Source organism: Calypte anna, chromosome 26 (genome assembly GCF_003957555.1).
Source record: "Calypte anna isolate BGI_N300 chromosome 26, bCalAnn1_v1.p, whole genome shotgun sequence".
Lineage (NCBI taxonomy): Eukaryota > Metazoa > Chordata > Aves > Apodiformes > Trochilidae > Calypte > Calypte anna.
In genome coordinates this window covers 2,450,421-2,471,968 of record NC_044271.1, presented here as the reverse complement: position 1 = coordinate 2,471,968, position 21,548 = coordinate 2,450,421, and the positions used below count along the sequence as shown (strand labels likewise).

At 48.9% G+C, this 21,548-nt stretch overlaps 1 protein-coding gene and 1 long non-coding RNA gene across 4 annotated transcripts; one reads left to right on the top strand and one right to left on the bottom strand.

The window, feature by feature from the left end:
• The first annotated feature begins 1,308 nt into the window (after positions 1–1,308).
• LOC115599703 lies at positions 1,309–6,484 on the top strand. The gene is made up of 4 exons (XR_003988566.1): positions 1,309–1,600; positions 4,211–4,303; positions 5,034–5,139; positions 5,703–6,484. It is a non-coding gene; the product is annotated as an uncharacterized LOC115599703 (long non-coding RNA).
• Positions 6,485–7,957: 1,473 nt separating this feature from the next.
• Positions 7,958–21,333, bottom strand: CD34 (CD34 molecule). 3 transcript variants are annotated; one of them, XM_030465646.1, is made up of 8 exons: positions 20,896–21,333; positions 15,969–16,115; positions 14,968–15,230; positions 14,794–14,871; positions 12,057–12,204; positions 11,718–11,758; positions 10,886–11,050; positions 7,958–9,407 (listed from the first exon to the last, which is right to left on the bottom strand). In XM_030465646.1, exons 1-8 carry the CDS (start codon positions 20,975–20,977, stop codon positions 9,216–9,218), a joined length of 1,116 nt encoding a protein of 371 aa, XP_030321506.1. In that variant the 5' UTR covers positions 20,978–21,333; the 3' UTR covers positions 7,958–9,215. The 3 variants fall into 3 exon arrangements, with proteins under 3 accessions (XP_030321506.1, XP_030321507.1, XP_030321508.1); XM_030465647.1 differs by lacking the exon at positions 7,958–9,407 and adding an exon at positions 10,494–10,648; XM_030465648.1 differs by lacking the exon at positions 7,958–9,407 and adding an exon at positions 10,494–10,645.
• Positions 21,334–21,548: the final 215 nt, after the last annotated feature.

Genomic DNA, 21,548 nt, shown 5'->3' with positions numbered 1-21,548 from the left:
AGCATTAGTTGTGATCAAGAGATAGAGAGTTGGCTCTGCTGACCTGCTATTCCCTAGGTGGGAATTCCTGCCATGGAGAGGGAACCTCCCCAGGGTTCTCTGAAAGGAGGGGAAAAATTTTGGTGGTTGGAGTGGATGATCCTCAGAGGGCTCTTCCAACCCAAACCATGCTGTGATTGTAAATGTCTTGGCCATTTAAGCCAATCCTGCAGGATTTCATGGTTGCCACTCTTCAGGAACCTTTTACCACATTACTGAACACACCTTTTTTTTTTTTCTTTTTTTTTTTTTTTTAAGAAAATGGCATAAAAGAACTTAGTCCAAACTAAATATTTAACCAAATAACAATTAACTAGCAATGATGAATGGTAAACAGTCCTAGTCCCATGCTAAGCCGGGGCTTTAAAGCCTGTTTATCTAAGCTAAAGCTGCTCAAAGGGAAAGGCAAGTTTATTGAGTAAACTTTGTCTCAGCCACCTCGCTATTAAAACAACCTACAGACAGGAACAGCAACGTATATTCTGTGAGAGGAAAATAATGAAGCAAGAACATAAATGGCATGGAAGTCACAGTGCTCTATGGAGCTCTTATCCCTAAACAGAAAAGTGGAGCAAGGTGTAAAGCAGCCCCTTTCCACTCCTGTGGCCTTGGATAAAATCAAAATATGTGAGGGACCTTTTAAATTCTACCTGCTCTTCCCTTTTGGCCTGGGACAGTCATTCCCACTCATCCACTAGGATGGAGTCGGAGTTATCCAAGAGTTTATCACTCTGGACCCCTTGGGTGAAGGGGAACAGAATTAGCTGCTGCTCATTAGTGTTGTTAGTAGTATTCTTGTTATTAGGAGTTATGGTATTAGTGCTGTGGGCATTGTTAGTATTATTATTATTAGTGCTGTAGCATTATTAATATTATTAGTATTAGTGCTCTTATTCTTGTCACTATTGCAATGCAGTAAGTCTATTATTATAAGTAATATGTTAATTAATTAATTTGGGATGTGTGCACGGTCTGTGTGCATGGGGAGTGTGTGGGGTGCTGGCTGCTGCTCTCGCTGTCCCCGCAGCCCCGGGCGGTCCCGCTGCCCCCCTCTCCCTCCCCCCTTCCCCCTGCTCTCCCCGCACCCCGATGCGGTACCTGCTGCCCCGCAGCAGCCCCGCTACTCCGGGCCCGGCCCGGGGGAGGCTCAGCGGCTGCCGGGGCTGCTGCCATCGGCTGGGGCGGAGCTGGAGAGCGGCGGGGGAAGCGCCGGGGCCCCCCCGAGCTCCTTGGCCGAGGAGGCGGCTCCGCTCCGCCTCTCCCCCCCCCCGCTTCTCCCGGGCCCGGCGGTCAAGGTCACCTCTCGGTGCCTACAGCTCCGAGCAGGCCCCGTGGGTCCCTTCGCGGGTGGACCCGGGATGGGGGGCGGCTGAGGGGCGAGGGGACCTTCCCGGACTGCCCCCGACACCACTCGGAGTGTTTTGTCCCAGCGCACGGCAGCACTGACCTCTTGTGTCCCTTCGGACTCGGGATGTCCCCAGCCGGGGGATGGCGGAGAAATCCTTTCCAGTCCTTTCCCAACCTATTTTCGGCCTCATCTTGCAGAAATTAATTTCCAAAGGTGGGTTTGAAAAGTGCTGCGCGCTCCCTCCAGGTCTGCAGCCTTCCCCGGGTGGCACCGCGCATCTCCGTGGACACTTTCCAGCATCTCCACCGTCATTAGTGGGAATTATTGTCACTCCCTCTTAGGAAGCAGGGGGATAATCATCCCCCATTTAACGGATGGGGAGCTTGGCACCGCACAGATTAAGTGATTTGCTGACAGGCACAGAAGAAAATCGTGCTAGTCAGGCATTCTCTCAGTTATGCCATCCTTGTAGCTGCATAATTCCCCTCTGCGATTCCAAACACGGAACAAACTCCCCCTACAGGACTTCATCCCCACAAAGCCTCAAACAGCACCCAGGCACCCACGGCAGGGTGGGTTACACTGCTCCGTGTCCTCAGCGTGGGCACAGGATGGCTCTGGTCACACTGACACGTCCACGGGTGGCAAAGCTGTGGATCCGGGTGGACACCAGAGGTGTGGGCAGCAGGAGGGATGCTGGGGGTGCTGCACAGATTATCCCAGCACCCAAACCCAGCCAAACGCTGCTTTGCCTTTGCCTCCCACCCAGAGGCTGCCAGCAGCTCCTTCCTCAGCCCAGTGGAAACTCCCCAGCGGTGCCAGCTCCAGGGCCTCCAGATCCTGGCAAACCTGCCCGGACCCAGATGGGATTTGGGGCGCTGCCATCTGGGAGCAGTATTCCCACCGCAGCGATGGCTCCCAGGGCTTTGGAGCGGGATAATCCGGAGCGGAGAGGATGTGGGAGCTGAGCTGGGGCTGCACCTTCCCCCTCATTCTCCATCTCCCTCTCCTCCCTGGCTCCGTCATTCCCTCTGGGATTTTTCAGGCTCCCCTGCCCTGGTTTGAATGGGCCCTGCCCGCCCGGGTAATCTGCTGCTAAGTGGGACTGCCGATGGAGGCTGTGATAAATTTAGAAAGAAATCTTTGTGTGGGTCAGAGGAAAAACACGGCAGCCCGGGGAATGAATCCGAGCTGCTTTCCCTCTGCTCCCTGCCTGCCCGGCGGGATTTGTCTCCCAGTTTTTCCAAGAGGGGTCCGGAGGGTTTAGAACTGGTCCTTCCTCTGCTGGAGCTCAGCAGCTCAGGGTGTCTTCTTCTAAGAACAACCATTTTTAACAAATAGGAGGGGAAAAGGGTGGCAGCCTGCAAGGGTTTGAGCTGCCCGGCTCTGAGACATTTCTGGAGCCTTTTCCAGAGGGAGTTTGCTTTCCCCCAGGACGTGTTTACACCCAGGAGTAGGGACGGGAGGATTGCTTCATAGTGCTGGTCCTGCCACGCCACGGTGACATTGTTCCTCTGCCATTGCTTTTGTTAATCTCTTAAATTGTTGTGTTCTCTTTGAAGAGACAACAGGAAAAAAATAAAACATTATTAGTGGTGCAAAATGCCCCCCGTGAAACCACGACTCCCGACTGAAAGTCTGAAGGCTGCTCAGAAGTGTTCTGTAAATTATATTGTACCAGCACAAGGGGAGGAAAAGCATTTTCTGAATGTATTTCCTTTAATAAGCTATTAAGGCCTTGTACTGCTAATTAAACTATTAATTAGACGTCTTATCGTTGCTAAACACATTAGGATGTTGCCAAAGCAGCAACGAGCCTCTGGGGCAGGCAGAAGATAAGAGAAGAAGGAAGATGCAGACACAAAGATTGAAACAAATGGAAGGAAAACCCCACAAGACCCAGAAATAGCAAATAAATAACCGAGGGTCTGTACTTGGTTAATTTATAGGAATAAAAACTACGTAAGTTGAGAATGGGTTTGCCAGGTAGAGGCCCTGGGGACATCTTCTGCCTTATGCAATATGACAGAATTATCTTCAGACCCTTTTTTCTCTACAGTTAGAGTGAGAACCTGGAACTCATCTCCTTTTTCCCCAGAAAAAGAACTTTCCATAAGAAAATTAAGAGGAAAAACTGTTAAAAACTGCTGAGGGTTGTTGGATTTTTTTTTTCTTTTCTTTTCTTTTTTTCTTTTATTTTCTTTTTCTTCTCTTCTCTTCTCTTCTCTTCTCTTCTCTTCTCTTCTCTTCTCTTCTCTTCTCTTCTCTTTTCTTATTTTATTTTATTTTATTTTTAATTTTTTTAATGATTTTTTTCTCCAGAACACAAACCCAAGCAACTCCTAATGGGAACAACCTTAACCCCATGCAATCCCAGCACCTGACTCCACAGCCATCCCCCCAAACCCAACACCTCAGCCTTCCCCCTTCTTGTCTCTATTTTTTTTAAGGTTAAAATAACAAAAATAACAAAATAAGGTTATAGCAAAATAACAAAAATAAGGTTAAAATAACAAAAGAGGGCCCACGATGAGGGTTTTTCCTTCTGCCCCCTGGTTCCTCCCCATCCCCTGGGTTTCAGTCCTGGCTCCAGCTCAGTGTTTCCAACACCAGTTCCTCAGCTTTGCCTCCACCAGCTCCTCCAGGGACAGATTATCTCATTTGTGTCTCTGACTGCAAATCAAAACAGCAGCAAATGAAATGGATCTGAAGGCTACGATTAAAGACTTGGGATTAAAACACCTGTGAAGTGAAGGGTCCGTAATGCAAAGGGATGGAAATTCCCTTTTTTTTTATTTTTTTTTTTATTTTTTTTTCCTGGAGGATGGAAAAGCCCCACAGCAAGGCTGGTGCCTTTGGCAAGGGTGGAAGCATCATCACATCACTGCAGGGACATATTTATGTTCATAGTTATAGGTATGGGCATTTTCACAATATGTTATGAATAATATATACTAATATATACTATATACTATATATAATAATATATAATAATATTATATATTATAATATATAATATATAATATAAAATATAAAATATATGTGTTATATATCATAAAATATATAACATACAACATATAGCACATAATATACAATATACAGTATGTAATATATAGCATACTATATAATATAGAACAAGATATATGACATGTAATATATTATATTTCTTATATGTTATATATTATGTCATATCATGCTATGATATATGATTATATGTGATATATGATGTATAATATATGTTTAACATATGATATATATTCCACATATAATACATATTATATAATATATAACACATAACATATAATACATAATACATAATGCATAGTGTATAACATATATAATATACAATGTACAATGTACAATATATAATATATAATATATAATACATACTATATAAAATATAATATATAATATATAATATATAATACATAATACATAATATATATAATATATAATATACATTATACAATATACAATATATAATATATAATATATATGTGATATGTGATATGTGGTGTATCTATAATTGAAGAATATAAGAATAATTCTAAGTACATAATACATCTATGAATATATATGTGTATAGATATATATATAATGCATACTCATGAGCATTCTGTGATTCCTGTTTTTTTTCTGGGATAAGAACAGGACAGGAAATGAGTCTGAACATCCATCCCCCTTTACCAGTGCTGGGAGACTCATCATGGCCCCTTAATAATGAGTGTATAGTTGAATTAATAATTAATAAGGTAATATTGGTTAGGTGGTGTAGTGTGTTGATATCTTGCTAATAATAAGCATTAATAATTTATGAATAGAGCAACGTTTTATAGTATGTAATATGAAAAGTTATCATGTACTATACATTATATATTCTCTATTATACATAATATAATCTTTCCTAAAGTAATTAATCTATAAATTATTATATTAACAATTATTAATAGATTATAAACCATAAAATGTACTAGAATTTTACTTATAATATATACTTAAATATTAATGTAAAACTATTAATTATATAGCATCAGTTAATATATTAATATACTATATATTAATATAATTACATTCATAAATACGCAATTAAGTAATTGCTTATCAATAATTAGTAAGTCTAATTAATACTATAGTGTTCTATAAGTTGATACATCCTATACTTTAACACGTGTTATTAAATGTATGTATTTATTATATGGAACAACTATTTATATTTCCTAGAATAGATTATATTAGAATTACATTACAATTATATGCTATTTATTTTCATCCACATCCCCGGTGCTGCTGGTTGGGCCCCGGTCCCGCGGTCCAGGAGCATCCTCCGGTTCCGAACCCCCCTGTTGTACCGCAGCGACTCCAGCAGAGGGCAGCACCGCCCCGCCCCATCCCGCCCCATGGTGCTGGTTCTGGTTCCGAGTCCCGCAGAACCCTTGGGGCAGGGCTGAGCCCTTCCCTGAGATCTGGAGCCCTGAAGTTAAATCGCGTGGAAAAGTTTCAGAGGGGAATAAAAGAAAAATAAAAATAAATGAGAGGAGAGGGCACGGGAGGCTCTGACCCTAAAACTGGGATTTTAGCCCCATGTGGAGTGAATCTGTCCCAGCACGGAAGCACCAGGAGCACTCAGCATTTTTTTTTTGACTCTTTTAAGGGCCACGAGTAGGACTTGGGCATCCTGCAGCTCTGCCCAGCATTAAAGAGGTGAAAAAAAAATAAAAATAAATGAACAGCCAGCAAAGGGAGAGAGGGGGCTCCTGGTCCTGCCCTGGGACCCTGCTCCCTGGGGCTCACCTGGGGAAGTTGTGCTCGTTTTATTATGTACAACATGGCAGACCCGCTGAGGGATGCAGTTAATAAGACTTAATTAAAACTTATTTGCTTGGTTTCAGCCACGCACAGAGCCAGCTGCCTTCATTGCACTGTGGGGTTTTATAGCAGTGCAGATTGGGAAGCTGAAAAAAAAAAAAAAAGGCTTTGATTTCAGCCTGCAGGAGGGTTTGGGGCTGCCTGGGTGGGTGTCAGAGCTCCTGCTTCTGTTCCAGGTGGGGAGATGGCCATGGCAATGGCTGTGTCATTTATATCCGTGTTTATATCTAATTTATGTTTATATTAATGGTTACACTCATACCTCTATTAATATTCATATGTGTATTTATGTTAGTGTACATTTGTATATTTATTTTTTGGTATTATTTATACGATTTACATTATTCAAACACTTTGTGTTTGCCTCCTTCTTCCCCAGAGGATGTTTTCATGCTGATTATTTCCATCAGCCCCTTTCCCCCTGCTCCCAACCAGCTGGACGGATTCTAGAGCCACTGGACGTAAGAGCATCAGCCAGGCATGAGCCCTTTGCATCAACCTTGACCAGCAGGTCACTGGTGGAAACTGGGATGGATTTATCCCCTCCAAAATCCTCAGAAGTGGCCCCAAAGCAGCTCAAGGCCGGAGGCAGAGAGGGAGGAGGAGGATGAGGAGGTGGAGGGGGAGGAGGAGGTGGAGGGGGAGGAGGAGGAGGAGGATACCCGGCGGGCGCTTAGGGCGGCAGGGAAGGAATGCAAAGGGTTTGATAAGGAAGGAATAACAATAATAGGACTAAAAACCCTTTCAGCAGGGCCAGAGCTGAGCCTGGTGGTGTTTACAGAGAGGCAGAAGCTTCCTGAGCTGGAAGAGGAGCCTTTTCCGCTGCCCCGGCACCATCCCCCCTCCCCCCCCAGCCACCGCCACTCGCGGCATTTCCCCCAACCTGGATGTTCCAGGGAAAGCTTTTGTTCTGCCAAAGCCATTGACTGTAACTTGATTGTCTCCGCTTGGCTGCTGGATGTCCCCCGAGCTGTGAAAAACACACCTGATGTTTGGTTAAATCTCCTACTTCCAGGGCACTCAGTACTGCTGATGAGATAAACAACTGGGGATTAAAAAAAAACAACCAAACACGAAAAACCCACCACCTCAGGCAGCCCCAGCTCCATGAGAACCCCCTGCAAACCCATCCCTGGGAGAAACACACCAGGGCATCCCAGAGAGGAGGGAGCTGGGTCAGGAAAAACCCAGCCCTGAGCCTCCTCCTGCCTTCAGAGCAGCTTGGGCATCACCACAGGGTGACAAAGGACTCCAGGCATCACCCTGCAAACCCTTGGAGGCAGGAACCACTGCTGGTTATTGCTCAGGGCACAGTGAAGAAGCCTTCATCATCTTCATCCTCATAGACACCCCCCAACACCCCCACCCCTGGTGTCAGACCTGACCCCAGCCCTGCAGATCCCTTCCCTTAATTTACCCAGGAATTAACCGGGCATCACAAACACCAGAAAAATCCAGCAAAGGAGGTTTAATGAAGTGCTGCACGTCCCCTGTCCTACAGATGTGTTTGTTGAGAGACAGGGATGATGTGCACGGAACAAGCCACAGCTTTTAGTCATCTTATTCCTGCTGGGAAACAACCTCTTGGGGAGGTCTTGTCCCCTCCTTGTGCTGGCACAGGCACAGCCAGAGCCATGCGTCCCAGCAGGATAAACAAACACACTCTTGTTCCAAGGACACAACAGAGAAGCTGATTTTTTTTAATACTCAGGTATTTTTTTTTTTCCTTTCAGCTGGGATTATTTACAATGAGATTTGGGAGAAGCAACCCACACCAAAACAAACAGAACCTGAAGCATTTTGAAAGGGTGTTTAAATGACTTTTCACCCGTGGAAACAGCCCAAAGTGTTGGTGGACTGAACACTGTACCAAAAAAAAACCCAAGAAACAAAAAACCAAAACACTTTCCCCTCAGATATTCAGCACCGAGGAAAGGTTGTGATAACTTCCCTATCACAAGGGCAGATCAGCTTCAAGGGCAAATTTTTATCCTTATTTTGGGTGTGGGATTCGCTGCTTTTGCCAGCAGAGATTTGGGTCTGAACTGCAGCCTCTGGAGCATCACCAGAGCTGCCCCTGCTCAAGGCTGAGCCTTGGGAACAGAACCTGCTGCTCCTGCTGGGATTTTAATGTTGGACTTCACTTACCAAAGGGAAAAAACACTTCTTTTTTGTTCCTGTATCCACTGCGAGGGAAGAACCCTGTCATGGAGCCAGGCTGCTGCCCAGCTCTCATCCCACTGGGAGCCCTGTGGCATCTTCTGTTTCCAAAGTCCTACTCTGGGCACAGGCTGGGGAAGATTTTTACTCTAAGTGACTACTTACATATTGGTAGGACTGAAAAAGAAACAAGTTTGAGGTCTGTTCATGTTTCAACCTTCAATTCCATTTGGGAAGTTTTACACAGAGCTTCAGCAAATTCTGCTGGAGTAGGAAATACTAAAGACAAAGCAGAAGGAGGAGGATTAAATGCCTGATGGTCTTAAAAGAGGAAGAAATCCTGCACTTAAACATAAAGAAGAGACAAAAAAACAACTCTGTTAACCAAAATTATCTGAAACCAGAGAGGTTTTGGTCACTGAAATCCCAATTTAACTATTTTGATCAGCCCAGTGCACGGCCACCAGGAGTTCTGGCTGTGGGGAGCACGGCTCAAGGCTTCTGTAGCTTTGTTCTGCCTCCACTTAAAAGCTGTTCAGGGCTAAGGGCACTTGTATTTCTCATTATGTTCTCCTAACAACAAAAGCAGAGAACAGCTGTGAAAAAATGTCTTGTGTGGTCAGGAGGAGGGGGGGAAGCAGCTCCTTGGCAGCTCCGCCGCTTCGTGCGCTTTAGGCTGACTTTGAAGAAGTTCTTCACGGAAATCATCATCATCATCATCATAAAAAAAAAAGGTCTGCAATTCCCTAACTGTCCATAGAAACCTCTTCCTCTCCCTTGTTTCTCTGCTCCCCAGTGAGGTTCACATCTCAGTGTCAGCAGGGCTGTGCTGCCGGGCTGAGCTGATGTTTTTGGAGGATGCTTGCCCGGTCCCGTTCTCCTGAGTCCCTCCGTTGATGTTTGGCTTCTCCTGCAGCTCAGGTTGCTCCTGGGGGGGCACCATCAACATCGTGTTTCCCTGGCTCCCGTTTTCAGTGTAATAGGGGTCTTCAGCCTAAACAGGTAGGTAAAGAACAAAAGGCAGAGTTAAGGAAGGGACAGGGCTGACAGGAGCTGGCTCTGGTTGCAGGCAGGGCTTGGCCAGCTGCCTGTGCTTCCTGGACAGGAGGGACAAACAACTGGCAGCATGGTAACCTGTTCCTGCTGCTGGGAAGGGAACAGAGGGGCTGAACCATGCCGTGGCAAGATGAAGCAAGAAAACCAGCCAGGAACTATGTATATAGTTTTTTTTTCCCCTTGGACCTGAAAAGAGAAGCAGACCCAGGTTTTGGAGCTGACCCTGCCTTGGGTTTGCAGAGCTGTGCTGTGAGAGACCACCTCTGCTTCCCACTTCGGTCAAGTAAGGAGCAGAATTGAATGAAAACTCTGGGAATTTCCTCTTTTTCTTTCCCCATCCTTCTTCCTTTCAGCCTCTAAATAGCTCCACAGCTCCCAGCAAGCTGCTAGCAGAGGTGCAGGCCTGGGCTCCAGCAGCATCCTGCAGAGCTGGGGTGGGCTGCAGATGCAAGGACACACTGTGGGACTATTGCTGTGAGGAGCTGATGCCTCTGGAGGAGCCAGAGCCATAGCAGAGCTGTCCCTGTCCCCACCATGGCAGGTCTGACAGGGATGCAGGGGGTGGCAGATGGCCCTGCTCCCCATTTCTCAGCAGCATCCAGCACTGAGCATCCCACTCTATCCTCAGCACCCTCAGCACCCTCATCCCTGGCAGCAGGATGGGTGTGCTGGACACAGAAACTCTGCCATGCACTTACAGCACCTTTCCTGCTGCCAGTATCCAGGAGTTGGTACCCAGAGGCAGCAGGGGATGAGGACCCAGGTTGCCACATCCCTGTCTCTGGCACATGCACCTCACTTCCCATCTGAGAGCATCCTTCCTGGCACTGAAATAACCTGATGGCTTCCCAGGACACAGCTGTTGGGGGGGGAAGAGCACAGCCCTCCCTTCACTTTGCAGAGGGCTCGTGGCCCCAAAAGTCACTGGTGGGGAAGAGTCCTCAGCAGTCAGCCTGCCTGGGAAGGGGAGAAGGGAAATAGGAAATATCTTTCTCTTTCTGGATATATTTTATTACCATCGCTTGTTAAGTGAGGGGAGAAAGAGCCTTTATTACAGCATTGGCACAAGACAGACATAACTCAAATGCAGTGACTGGAAAGTTAAAAGTGTCACTTTTAATGACAAATTCCTAAGGTTTCGGTGTCTCTGGAGGGGTCTTGCAGGATGAGTTCTTACTGCTGAGCACAAAGAAGTGTTAGACCCACCAGGAGGAGCAAGGGGTGGCTTTCCCAGGGATGCAATCAGCTTGGAGCTCATTCCAGAAGGCAGGAGAGGTTTCCCCTCACCCTGCTCCTGCCTTGCCCACCCTGGTCACAATGTCCCAGTGACCTGGGGACACACAGACAGGCTGGGGGTCCCCAACCCTCTGCTCTGCCCCTTCTCTACCCATGGCTCTGCCACCTGTAAGCACTGACCAGCCTCTCCCCCGCCGGGCTCCAGCTCCTCCTCTTCATCAGGAAATAGCCAGCCAAGCCCAGGAAGGCCAGCAGCAATCCAGATGTGACCAAGGCAATCAGGGTCTTCTGAGAAAAATCCTGGTGGTTCCTCACGTTCCCTCTCTTGAGGGATTTTATTCCAAACTAAAAAAAAACCAAAAAAACCCAAAAAAAAAACCAACAAAGAGAGCCTGGAGTCAGACAAACAGGAAACATGAGCATCTGCTGAGCAGCCCCCAGGCTGGAACAATGCAGCTCTTCACCTCCTGAGCCACCTGAGGGAAAACCAAACCCAGCTTGGCTGCCCCAGCTCCTCAGCTCTCTGCTTGCCCCCTCCACTCCCACATCCTCCTGGTCTCATCTCCATCCAAGGGCCTCCTGTGGCACAGGGAAATGTTCTCCCTGGGACAGGAGAGCCTGGATCTGGGATGCAGAGCATGGATCTGCCTGGCTGGAAGCTCTCTGCTGGCACAGGCACCTGGAGCTCTGCAGCCCCCTGGCAGCCACACTGCTGTGCTGAGAGGGGGAATTCATGGCAGGTGCTTTGAAGAGGCAGAGCACCAATTGCATCCTCAGAGCTACTCTTGGCATTCAGTCCTTTTTTAAGGAAATACCAAATTTTATGCTACTTCAGGCATTTCTGCCTCCAGGGGTTGTATTAGTGCTCTCACGGTGAGATGGCTCTGATCATCTCAGGTGCCAAAGCTCAACCCTGAAACAGAGGCAGGTACAGGTCTCAGCCATCTAAAAATCTCCTTTCTCCAGCCACTCATTTTTTCTTTTCCAATCAGAATTTGCTGAAGGATCTTACCTTTTCCCAATGAGTCTCCTGGAGCACGTCTGTGGCTGGATCTGCAAGGTTTAAAACAGGAGAAGCCCATCACCCAGAGGGTCAGACTGCAGCCAATGCCAGTGCTGAAGACCTGGACATTGCTGGGCACAGAGGAGCTCTGAGGCTTTTTGCTGCTCTGGACCCAGCATCTGGAACTGGTAAAACCCCAGAAGGAAGAGCAGCAGTTGTGGGGAGAAGAGCTCCTCAGGCTGCCAGTGAGGATTTGTGTCCCACATCCCCACTCCCCTCTCCTGTTTCCCATCTCCAGGTCCTTATCCAGCAGGACCAGTTGTAGCCCCAGGAATTGGCCCCACTGACCTCTCTCACCGACGAGGATGAGGAGCATGCAGTCCTGGTCCACCTCAGATTTAGCCAGTTTGATCTGGCAGGGGGAGGGGATGGGGTGGGTGCTCCCTTCACAGATCACGCTCCATAATTCCAGTCCCTTCCTCTCCAGAAAGTGTTTCTGCAGAATTGTGAAGACAAAAGAGCCACTGAACTAAACAAGCTGACCAATCCTCCATCCCAGCTGTGCTGCTGACACTACTGGTGGCTTTGTGGAGTTTTCCCTTGTGTTTGGTGGCTCCTCTGGGATGCACAAAGCTGGGCAGAAGTGACCAAGAGCACTGGGCTGAGTCCTTCACCCCAGTCCCCAGTACCAACATCTGGCAAATGGGGATCCTTATTTTTTGTTCCTTAAGTAAATAAGACTAAATTAAGCAAAGTTATTATTATCAACTCTTGCAAACAGCATTTAAATAAGGTTAAATTTAGGATCAGGTCTGCAGGGCCCTTGAAGTCCCTTCAATTTTTGAACTGAAGCAGGCTCCTGAAGATCCCTATTGTTTCAGAGTCCCAGGCAGGGGCTGGGAAAGGAGGGAAATAACAAAGAAGCATTGAGCCTTCCTGTTTAGGAAATGTCTTAAATGTTTTTGCTAGGTTGCTGATCAAAGGCTAAGCAAAAAAATACAAATTTCTCACATTTTAGAGCTGAGCCGACTCTTGGGTGGAGGAGGAAGAGGAGTGAGGAGCTGCAGCTTTTTCCTTCTGCAGGCCAATTCCCTATCAAACAGGACAGGCTTTCTCCTTGGGTCTATTTTCAGCCACTGGAGGCTTGGAGACAGAGCCCACAGTTGCTAAAAGCCTTTATCAGCTTCCCAAACATCACCTCAGCTGTGGCTGTGCCCCTCCTTGAGGCAGAATTTGGCTCCAGCTGGGTCCTGGGCCCTGCCCCTGCTCCCCTCTTGCTCTCCAGGAGGTTTCCCCCATCCTGGAGCTGTGTGAGAGGAGCAAACCCTCTTGTCCTGCGGTGCTGGGCAGAGCAGGGCACCTCAGGGCCTTCCTCTCCTTGCCTGGGAATGGCCTCAGCTTTGTGCTCTGATTGCCACATCCTCTGAGCATACAAAAAATGCAGAAACTCATCCATGGGAGAATAACAAACAAATCATTTTCAGCTGTTTCTATAGAGCTTGGCTTGGAGTAAGAAAGGCCGAGATGGAACAAGAGACCCAAGTGTGTATTTTCCTTTCTCTGCTGTGGAAAGAACTCATCTGAGTGTCAGAATTTCCCCTCGCAATTAGCAGTGCCGGGTGCCAGCTTATTGCTCATTTGCTTTGGGAAAGGCCAGCAGGAAAGCAGCCCCTGGTACCGTCCCTCCTATCCTGCTCCTCTCCCAGAGGTTCTTATCAGCTTCCCAGGTCCAGCCAGAGCTGGTTTGTCCCAGTCTGGGGAAACTGTGAGGATGGAGGCATGGGAAGGGTCTCCTGGGACCTGGAGCTCCTGGTGAGCAGAGCAGGAGTGGGGAAGTTGGAGCATTTCTCCTGGAGGGGGGGTTAAGGGTTGGAGAGGACTGGATGGGACATTCTGTGTGTTCCTCAGACACCCACGGAGCTGGGTGCCCGAGTGCTGCGTGTCCCAACCCGGACCAGTGCCCACTAGATGGCACCTGGGATCAGACTCACTCCCTCCCGGAGCACTTTCCATGGGAATCCTGGCTGAAGTGCGGTCCCTGCCCGCAGTTCCAACTCTCCGTGCCATTTCATGGCCAATTTGTAGAGAAAACCCGAGTAAGAATGAACTCGCCCTAAGAAGGGAGTGAGGGACAGCATAGCTGGCCAGCACAACTAAAATTAATCATTGTCGTTTTCTATCCAGGGCATTGCCCAGCCCCACAAGATCCCACACCATCTGGGATGCCTCAAGGAGCAGAAAGGTTTCCTGTGCCTCACCCACCCGCTTCTGCTTCGCTAAATGCTTCAGTTTTGGTGCACAAAGCCAAGGGCAGTTTAGAGGCAGGCATTCCCTTAGGAGGCTGTGCAGATGGGGACACTGATCATCCAGCCCCCCCTGCTCCTCCAGACGCCCTGATCCCTTTCCTTGGGCAGTTGGCAAGACAAAAAAAAGGCTCCTGCATTCCCAACAGGGAAGCGGAAGGAGAGGAACAAAGGCAGCTTCCCGATAAACATGGGGGGAAGGGGGGGGGTTACTTCAGAAGCTAAAGTGACCCCAGAGCTCAATCGTGAAAAAGAAGTTTTTATGCAAGCAGGAGGCTGCGTTTCCCCTGGGACTGCAGTGAGCATCCCCACCTCCCTCAGCCTGGCACAGCTCAGATGCTCTGCCCTGAGCTAATGGGGTGAGCCCCCCACCCCAAATTGACCCCCCAGAAATGATGGTGGGGGGTTCTAAAAGCCTGAGACCCCTGCAGGAACTTCTCCTCCTCCTGGATGTTCCCTGCTCCTCCTGCATGTCCCCACCTCTCCTCCTGGGCGTTCCCCTCTCCACCTGCATGTTCCCACCCCTTCTCCTGGATATTCCCCTCTTCTCCTGCATGTCCCCATCCCTTCTGGGTCTTCCCTTCTCCTCCTCCATGTCCTCACCCCTCCTCCTGGATCTTCCCCTCTCCTGGGTGTTCCCATCTCCTCCTCCATGTCCCCACCCCTCCTCCTGGATAATTCCCTTATCCTCCTGCATGTCCCCACCCCTCCTAGTGGGTGTTCCCCTCTCCTGGGTGTTCCCCTCTCCTCCTCCATGTCCCCACCCTGGGGCTGACACTCACGCAGGTGTTGGACTCGTTGAGCTGCAAGCAGATGGCTCCTGTGTCGCTCACTTCTTTGATGTTGTGGCACGTGATGGGCTGGAAAGGGAAAGAAAAAACACAGGGATGGGATCAATGGACAAATCCAGCCTCCTGGTGGCCCCATGGGCAGGAGGTGCCCAGCCACAGCCTCACCTTTGGGCTGTCCCTGCCGGGATGCAGACGAGTGGTGGTAGCTGAGGTGGGAGGATGCTCCGAGCTGGCAGAAGAGTTTTCCAGAGCCACTGTGGTCCTGAGGATTTCTGCTGTCGTGCTGGGATCTTTCTCTGGGCTCTCGGCTGTGGGGAGCTCTTGGTTGGTGTGATCTGGCTTCGAGGGGGTGTCCAGTGGCTGGGGGGAGGCTGAGCTGGACTGCAGGCTTGGCTGCTCACTGCTGAGCTCCAGGGAGGTGGAGCTGACTGCCAGGGACCCAGCCACAGGTTGGGTTGGGAAAAAATGCAATGAAAAGGAGAGGTGAGAAAGCTCAAATCCTCTCAATCAGTGCGTGGCATTGCAATGACTGGAGTACAATATTGATTGGTCATAGCCAGCAGTACCAGAGCCTGGTATTGGCTGGCTAAGAAAGGCTCTTTAGACTTGCTTCAGCTACTTAATTGTTACATGTGCTTCAGAATCTGTTTACAAAGGGCTCATTTCCTGTGCCCCAGCAAGGATGCCCCTGCCTGGCCCTTGCAGCACCCTTGTCACCCATCCCCTTGCCCTGCAAAATGCTGAGTTCAAACAGCACAGGGGGAGGCACTGAGCACCTGGTCCCTCCTTCAGAGCACCCTAGAGCACCCCTGGCCTCTCAGCAGAAAGTCCAGCAGAGCTCAGACGGGTGCTCTTTGCTCAGCACAGGTGTGCAGAGATAAAAAATTAACGAGCATCTTTGTCCCAGCATTTCTTGGCTGTTTTGGGAAGGACAGGTCTAAGCAGCCCATCCTGAAGACAGCATCGTTAGGATGCCCCTGGTGGGATGTTTTGGGCAGGGTTAAAAGTTTTGAGCATAATCAGGCTCTTTTTTTTTGAGAGCCCAACCCAGGCACTCACGGTGCAGTTTCTCAGGGCAAGGCTGTGATGTGAATAAATCTGATTATTCATGCAAACGCTACCAGGAATTGGGGTGGGGGTTGTGGCAAGGTGAGGAGGGCAGTTACCAGATGTTGCTGATGTTGTCTGGGCACTTCTGGGAGCTCCGGAGGTTCTGGGGGTCTCAGTGGCTCCAGTGGCTGCCTTGCTGCTGGTGCTTTTGATCTCAGTGGCTGCCACTGTGGTGTTGTCTGTGGGGCTCCCAGAAGCATTTCCTGGGGACAAAGGAAGAGGTCAGGGATGGGTGGGTGGTCTGCTTTGAGAAATTCACTTTCTTCTTGTCCCCAAAGGGCAGGCTGGCTTGGGGCTCATCTGGGAGGAGCTCAAACATCTTGGCTGGGTGAGGACCAAAATCTGGGGCAGCCTTGAAGAGGTTCCAGGGGGTCCCTGAGGGTGCTGGAGGAGGATGGGATCATTTCTGCCCTCATCCTGCCCAATCCTTGGGCTTACCCAGGGATGCAGAGAGCTCTCTACAAAGCTGGATTTCATAGTAATTTGGGTTTATAATCCTTGGAGGAAAGACTCAGGCCTTGGAAGAGATCACTTGTGCGCCTCAGGAAAAATAAGTTGGATTTGCAGTTGCAGGCACAAGCTCAAAGTAAACAGAAACATTCCCATTGGCTTGGGATCAGCTCTGACTCATGAGCAAAAACATCTTTGGAGGTAAAACAGAATGTTTGGAGGATGGTTTGCTGCTCTAACTTAAAGTTTATATATTGCTTCCTGGTATGTTAGAAAGATTGTACTTTCAGCTCCTCCTTCTGAAACAAACTATAGAGGCAGAGCAAACACATTTCTTCCCATTTCTTAACCTTTTCTGCTCCTAAGATCTCTTTCCACCTTTAACAAACACTTTCAATCCCTGTTTAAGCTTCCTATCCAGACACTAAAGAGAAAATCACACAAAATACGTTGCTTCATCTGTATTTCTGCCCAGGGGAGCACAGGCTCCAAGAAGAATTATTTCATCCTCCCAAACAACCCTTTGAGATGGAGCAGCACTGACAGGTCCTGATCATCTGCCCAGCACCAGCATCAGGGCTGGGGACACATTTCCACTTTCACACACACTTTGATGTCCTGCAGGGTCAGGCACTGCAGCTGATGTCCTGCTGAGGATTATTATTTATTTTTTTTCCATCAGAATGTTCACACTTTGCTGGACCAGGTCCAGAGAACCTGGATGGTTTATGAGAAGCAAAGACCGAGACCACCAGGGTGCAGTTTGGCAGCTGGGGGCAGCAGGCAGAGGTTGGACTGGAGGGTGGGGAGCACACCCCATCCTATCCCAACCCATCCCAGTGCATCCCAGTCTCCCCCCTCCAGGCTGCAGCTGCTCTGGGGGAGGCGGGGGCCCTGCCGAGGGCTGGGTGCAGGTGTCTGGAGCTGAGATTTAGAGGTTCTGGCACTGCTTCTCTTTAAAGGGAGAAGTTTCTTCCCTCCAAGACAACTCATTTCCAACTCATTAAATCACCACGGCTTTCTGATGAATTTTAACAAATGAAAAGCAGGAGGCAAGACTGTGTGCCCAGAACAAGGAGCAGAACACAGCTAAATCCACACTTTGTGTACAGCTTTGGGTTTGCATGGACTTCAGCAGGAAACCTGACATCACCAGAGCACTGTAGGGCCCGGACTTGACCTCCCCAAGTGCCACAGCCACCCAGGCACCTTTGAACTGTTCCAGATGTTTGTAAAGCACCAGAGGTATTTCTAATCAAAGTCTTTTCACCACTGAATGCCATAAATTGAAGCCTGGATTATTGCTCAGTGTAATTTGGGAGAAGCTCTGTCACGCAGTATTTCTTCCCCTTCCCTTTCTTGTAGAGTGTGCAGACACATTTATAGAAAATATGGCTGCATTTTTTGAAACCTTGGGACTCTTGAGATAAATAACAGTCCAGATGTGGGCTGGATAATGCACATGGTGCTCTGCTGAAGTGACTCATTTATTGCACCATACGTTTTTACTAGCTTTGCTAAACGTTGTCAATTTGTTGGTATTAAGGGTGTGAGATTTTAAGACAAGTCATTTGTTAACCTTGGGGAAATCTTCACCTGGTAGTGCAGGAGCAAAAGCCACACATACCTGTGAAGTAGCACTGTCCTTCACAGTACCTGCTGTACTCACCTATCTAGCTTCTAAAATAAATGCTTCTGGTGACTAAAGATAAGTTAATAATGGGGCTCTGGAATTATCTCAGCTCAAACCAGATTAAAAAAAAAAAAGATACAAAAATTTAAATGTTGACTTGGTCCAAATGGCTTGGTCCAACTGAGCACTAAACCGGGACCATGGGAGGCAAAATTCCATAGTGGAGAAAGAGGAGAAAACTTCCCTAATTCCTGCCCTACTCTGCCAGGAGTTTCTGCCCCACTCCTGCAGCCCAGCAGGGGCCTGGGCAGTGCTCTCACCAACTTCTTGTAAACCCTTTGTGACCTGGGGGCCTCTTTAGAGCCCAAACACAAACCTGGGAGAGTCTCCAATTCTTCTGTGCCTTTAACCAAGTTTTTTCCCAAGCTCAACCAGGGCACCAAGAGCTGAGCTCTGGCTGCGAGCCCCGGGGAGCAGCACCACCAGTCCCACCGGTACCACCAGTACCACTGGAACCACTAGAACCACCGTCTGCCAGAACCGGGGCTGAGGAACCCCAGGACATGGATCTCAGCATCCACAGCCTCCTCCGAGGGCTCCCGCCTGCATTACTCACGCCTTGGAGTCTTACAGCTCCCAGCCATGTGGCAGGAATTCAAGCGGGTGGAGCCCTCTTCCCTCTGGAAATATCTGATAAAAACCCCTTCCCTCCCCCTTTTCCTTCTCCCAGACAGGATGTGGGTGTGGGGCTGCAGTCACGCACGGGGCAGGGGGCTGTGGGGACCCCCCCAAGCCCTCACCCCAAGTCCCAGCTGCTGGACCAAAGGTTCCCTTGGGGTTGGGTGCTGCTCCGGAGCCCGGTGCCTTCCTGGGGACTGAGGGTGCTCCTGAGTTCAGCAGTCAAGATGTGCAGCCCTCTAAAGGATGGTGAACTCAAGTGGCTGTGAGTTTTAGAGCCACTTTTGCTTCCCTGATATTTAGAGGTTCTCTAGATCTTGTGGAGGGAACAGACGATAGAAAGAATTCCTTAAATTGAAGTAAGTTTTTTCTTAAAATGAAGCTTGGAAGAGATGAATAAAAAAAAAAAAGATGTAAACCAGAAAGAATTTCAACTTATAAAGAGAAAAAAGTTTGTATTACGTACAAAGAGACCATAAACTTTCTTTCCTATGCCAGTTTTGAGCCAAGCTCTGCACGTGGTTGGTCAAAACCCAATTTTGCCACAGGGAGCAGCTCACAGCATCATCGTGGCACTGCGTGGGCAGAGAGCTCTGGAGCAGCCCCGGAACATCAGCTCTGTCTGTGGACCAGGGCCAAGCATAAACTGCTCTGACACCCACTGCCACTCAGCAGATCCCCAGAGGATCTGGCAAAGCCCAGAACTGAACATTTCCTATGCAATTTGGTTCCTCTGAGGAGGCTGCTCCTTGCCCTGGAGCCAGCCTGGGGCTGGTACCCAGCCTCCCCCCACCCACACTTGTAGGGCACCTGCCCCACCTTTGCTTTTTGTTTCTCCTGTAAAACGGGGGGGTTTAGCTGAGGCTGTGCTGGGGCAGGGGGAGGATGGTGATCCCACCCTTACCAGCACTGCCAGGAGCAAACCTGAGCAGAAATCCCGGAAATTGGGATTCCCACTGGGAATTGCACAGCTGAATCCTTGGCTTCGTCCTCTCCCACTCCCCAGGGAGGTGAGGAGCCTGCAGAACCCCACAGCCAGCTCCCAGGTTTTTCTCTGCTCTGCACAGCAGCTACACTGAAGAATCCAACTCCTCAACTTCCTGGCAAGTGCCAGTAGAGCCCTGGAACATCCTGCAGGAGTGGGAATGCTGCCTGTGCCAATGGCATTTTGCAGCAGCACCAACCCCATCAACCCCCCTGTCACTCAGTAACTTTGTCTTTACAAAGACAAAGCACTTTTTTTTTTTAAATTTATTTTTTATTTTTTTTTATCTATCACTATCACTTTTGCTTTGTACTACAAGGAACCCACATTTCCCTTTTTCAGGTAAACACTTTTGTCTTCCACCCTTGCTGCTCCCTTCAGCCCAACCAGACACTCCTGAGTTTTATTTAAGAAGCTTTTGTTTTTCTCATTCTTGTACAATTAACACAGACTGGAGGGTCAGGCACAAGAGCTGAGGTGAGCAATGCACCTCAACAGCAAGGGGAACATGAAAGGAGCACCGTGAAACGAGAACAAAACACAGCAAATTCTTTCAATAGATTTACTCACTCACATTCACGTAAGGAAAAATTACATTTGAGGAGACACCCGCGGGTCCCTGGCTCCTGTCCCAGCACACCCAGTGCTGCTTCACTTTTTTTAGTCTCTTTTTATTACTTTATGGTTGTTGGGTTTGGGGCAAAAAGATAGTATTTCCCCACAATCTAACCCTTTGAAAAATACTACCTAGAGAAAAATCACTGTATTGTTATTCACCTCTTCTTAAGATGAATTTTTGCAGAGCTGGAGTAGGAGCTTTGCATATTTACAGAGGTTCATTTGGCTTTCAGAAAATACTCGGTTTCTGCCACAAAACAAAAACGAAGCTGGTTTGCACCGGCACAGCCTGAGTACACAACTCTGCAGGCTGCATTTCCAACCCCTTTATGGGATCTGCAATATCTCAGGGAGCTTTCCCATCCCCAGGGCTCTCCCCTTCATCCCAGCACCACTTCCAGTCTGCAGCACATGGCTGGGAGGTGTTGGCAGGGATGCCCGGTGCTCTGGGAAGTGTCCCTAACAGTGTCCTGGGCTGGAAAGTGTCCCTGAGAGTGTTCTCACTGTGAAATCCCAGTCCCCCCATTAAACCTCCAGCCCCAAGCTGAAGTTAACCCAGAAGTTGCCCCCTCCTGGGCTCGCTGCTCTCAGCCCTGGTGTTTCTGCAGCCGATACTCACCGGAGAGCTCCAGGACACAGAGGGCGATCCAGAAGAGCTGCCTCCACTTCAGCATTGTTAAACTTCCCAGGAAAAGCAGCATTCCTGCTGGAGGCTCTGGCCGGGGCAGCTTGGAAGGGGTTTGGGGGGATGGGGGGTTCAGTCCTGCTGCAGCTCTGAGCTCATGTGGCTTGGTTGGAGTTCAAGGCTTTGAGCTCACTCGCTGGTGGGGTGGGTTTCTTTCTCTTCAGGGGTTGTGCTTCTGGCTCAAGGCTGCGAGGTGGAGTTTCTCCGGTTCGGTTTCACAGTTTTTACGGAGTTCGTGGCAACCTCACTATCACTTAGGTAATTTTCTCCTCCCCGCTTTCCTGCCAAGCGCTTCAAAACAAACAAAAGAGCAACCCTCTCCCCACCAAAGGAGCCCAAAGCCTCTCCGGGCTTAACTCTTTCCTGAGAGCTCCTGGCTTCCCCCTCCCAGGGATGCAACGAGCTCCAGCTGGAAGGAGGGATTGCGGAGGAGCCTTCTGCCAAACTTTCCCCGGAGCAGAGGATTGCAGAGCCCCTGGGTCCAATCCCAAACCGGGTCCCAGGGCTGTGCTCTGCCCGGTGCCATGGAATGGGGGGAACTCTGAAAACTGACCTCAGGACAGGGAATTGTCTCAGTAAATGAAGCA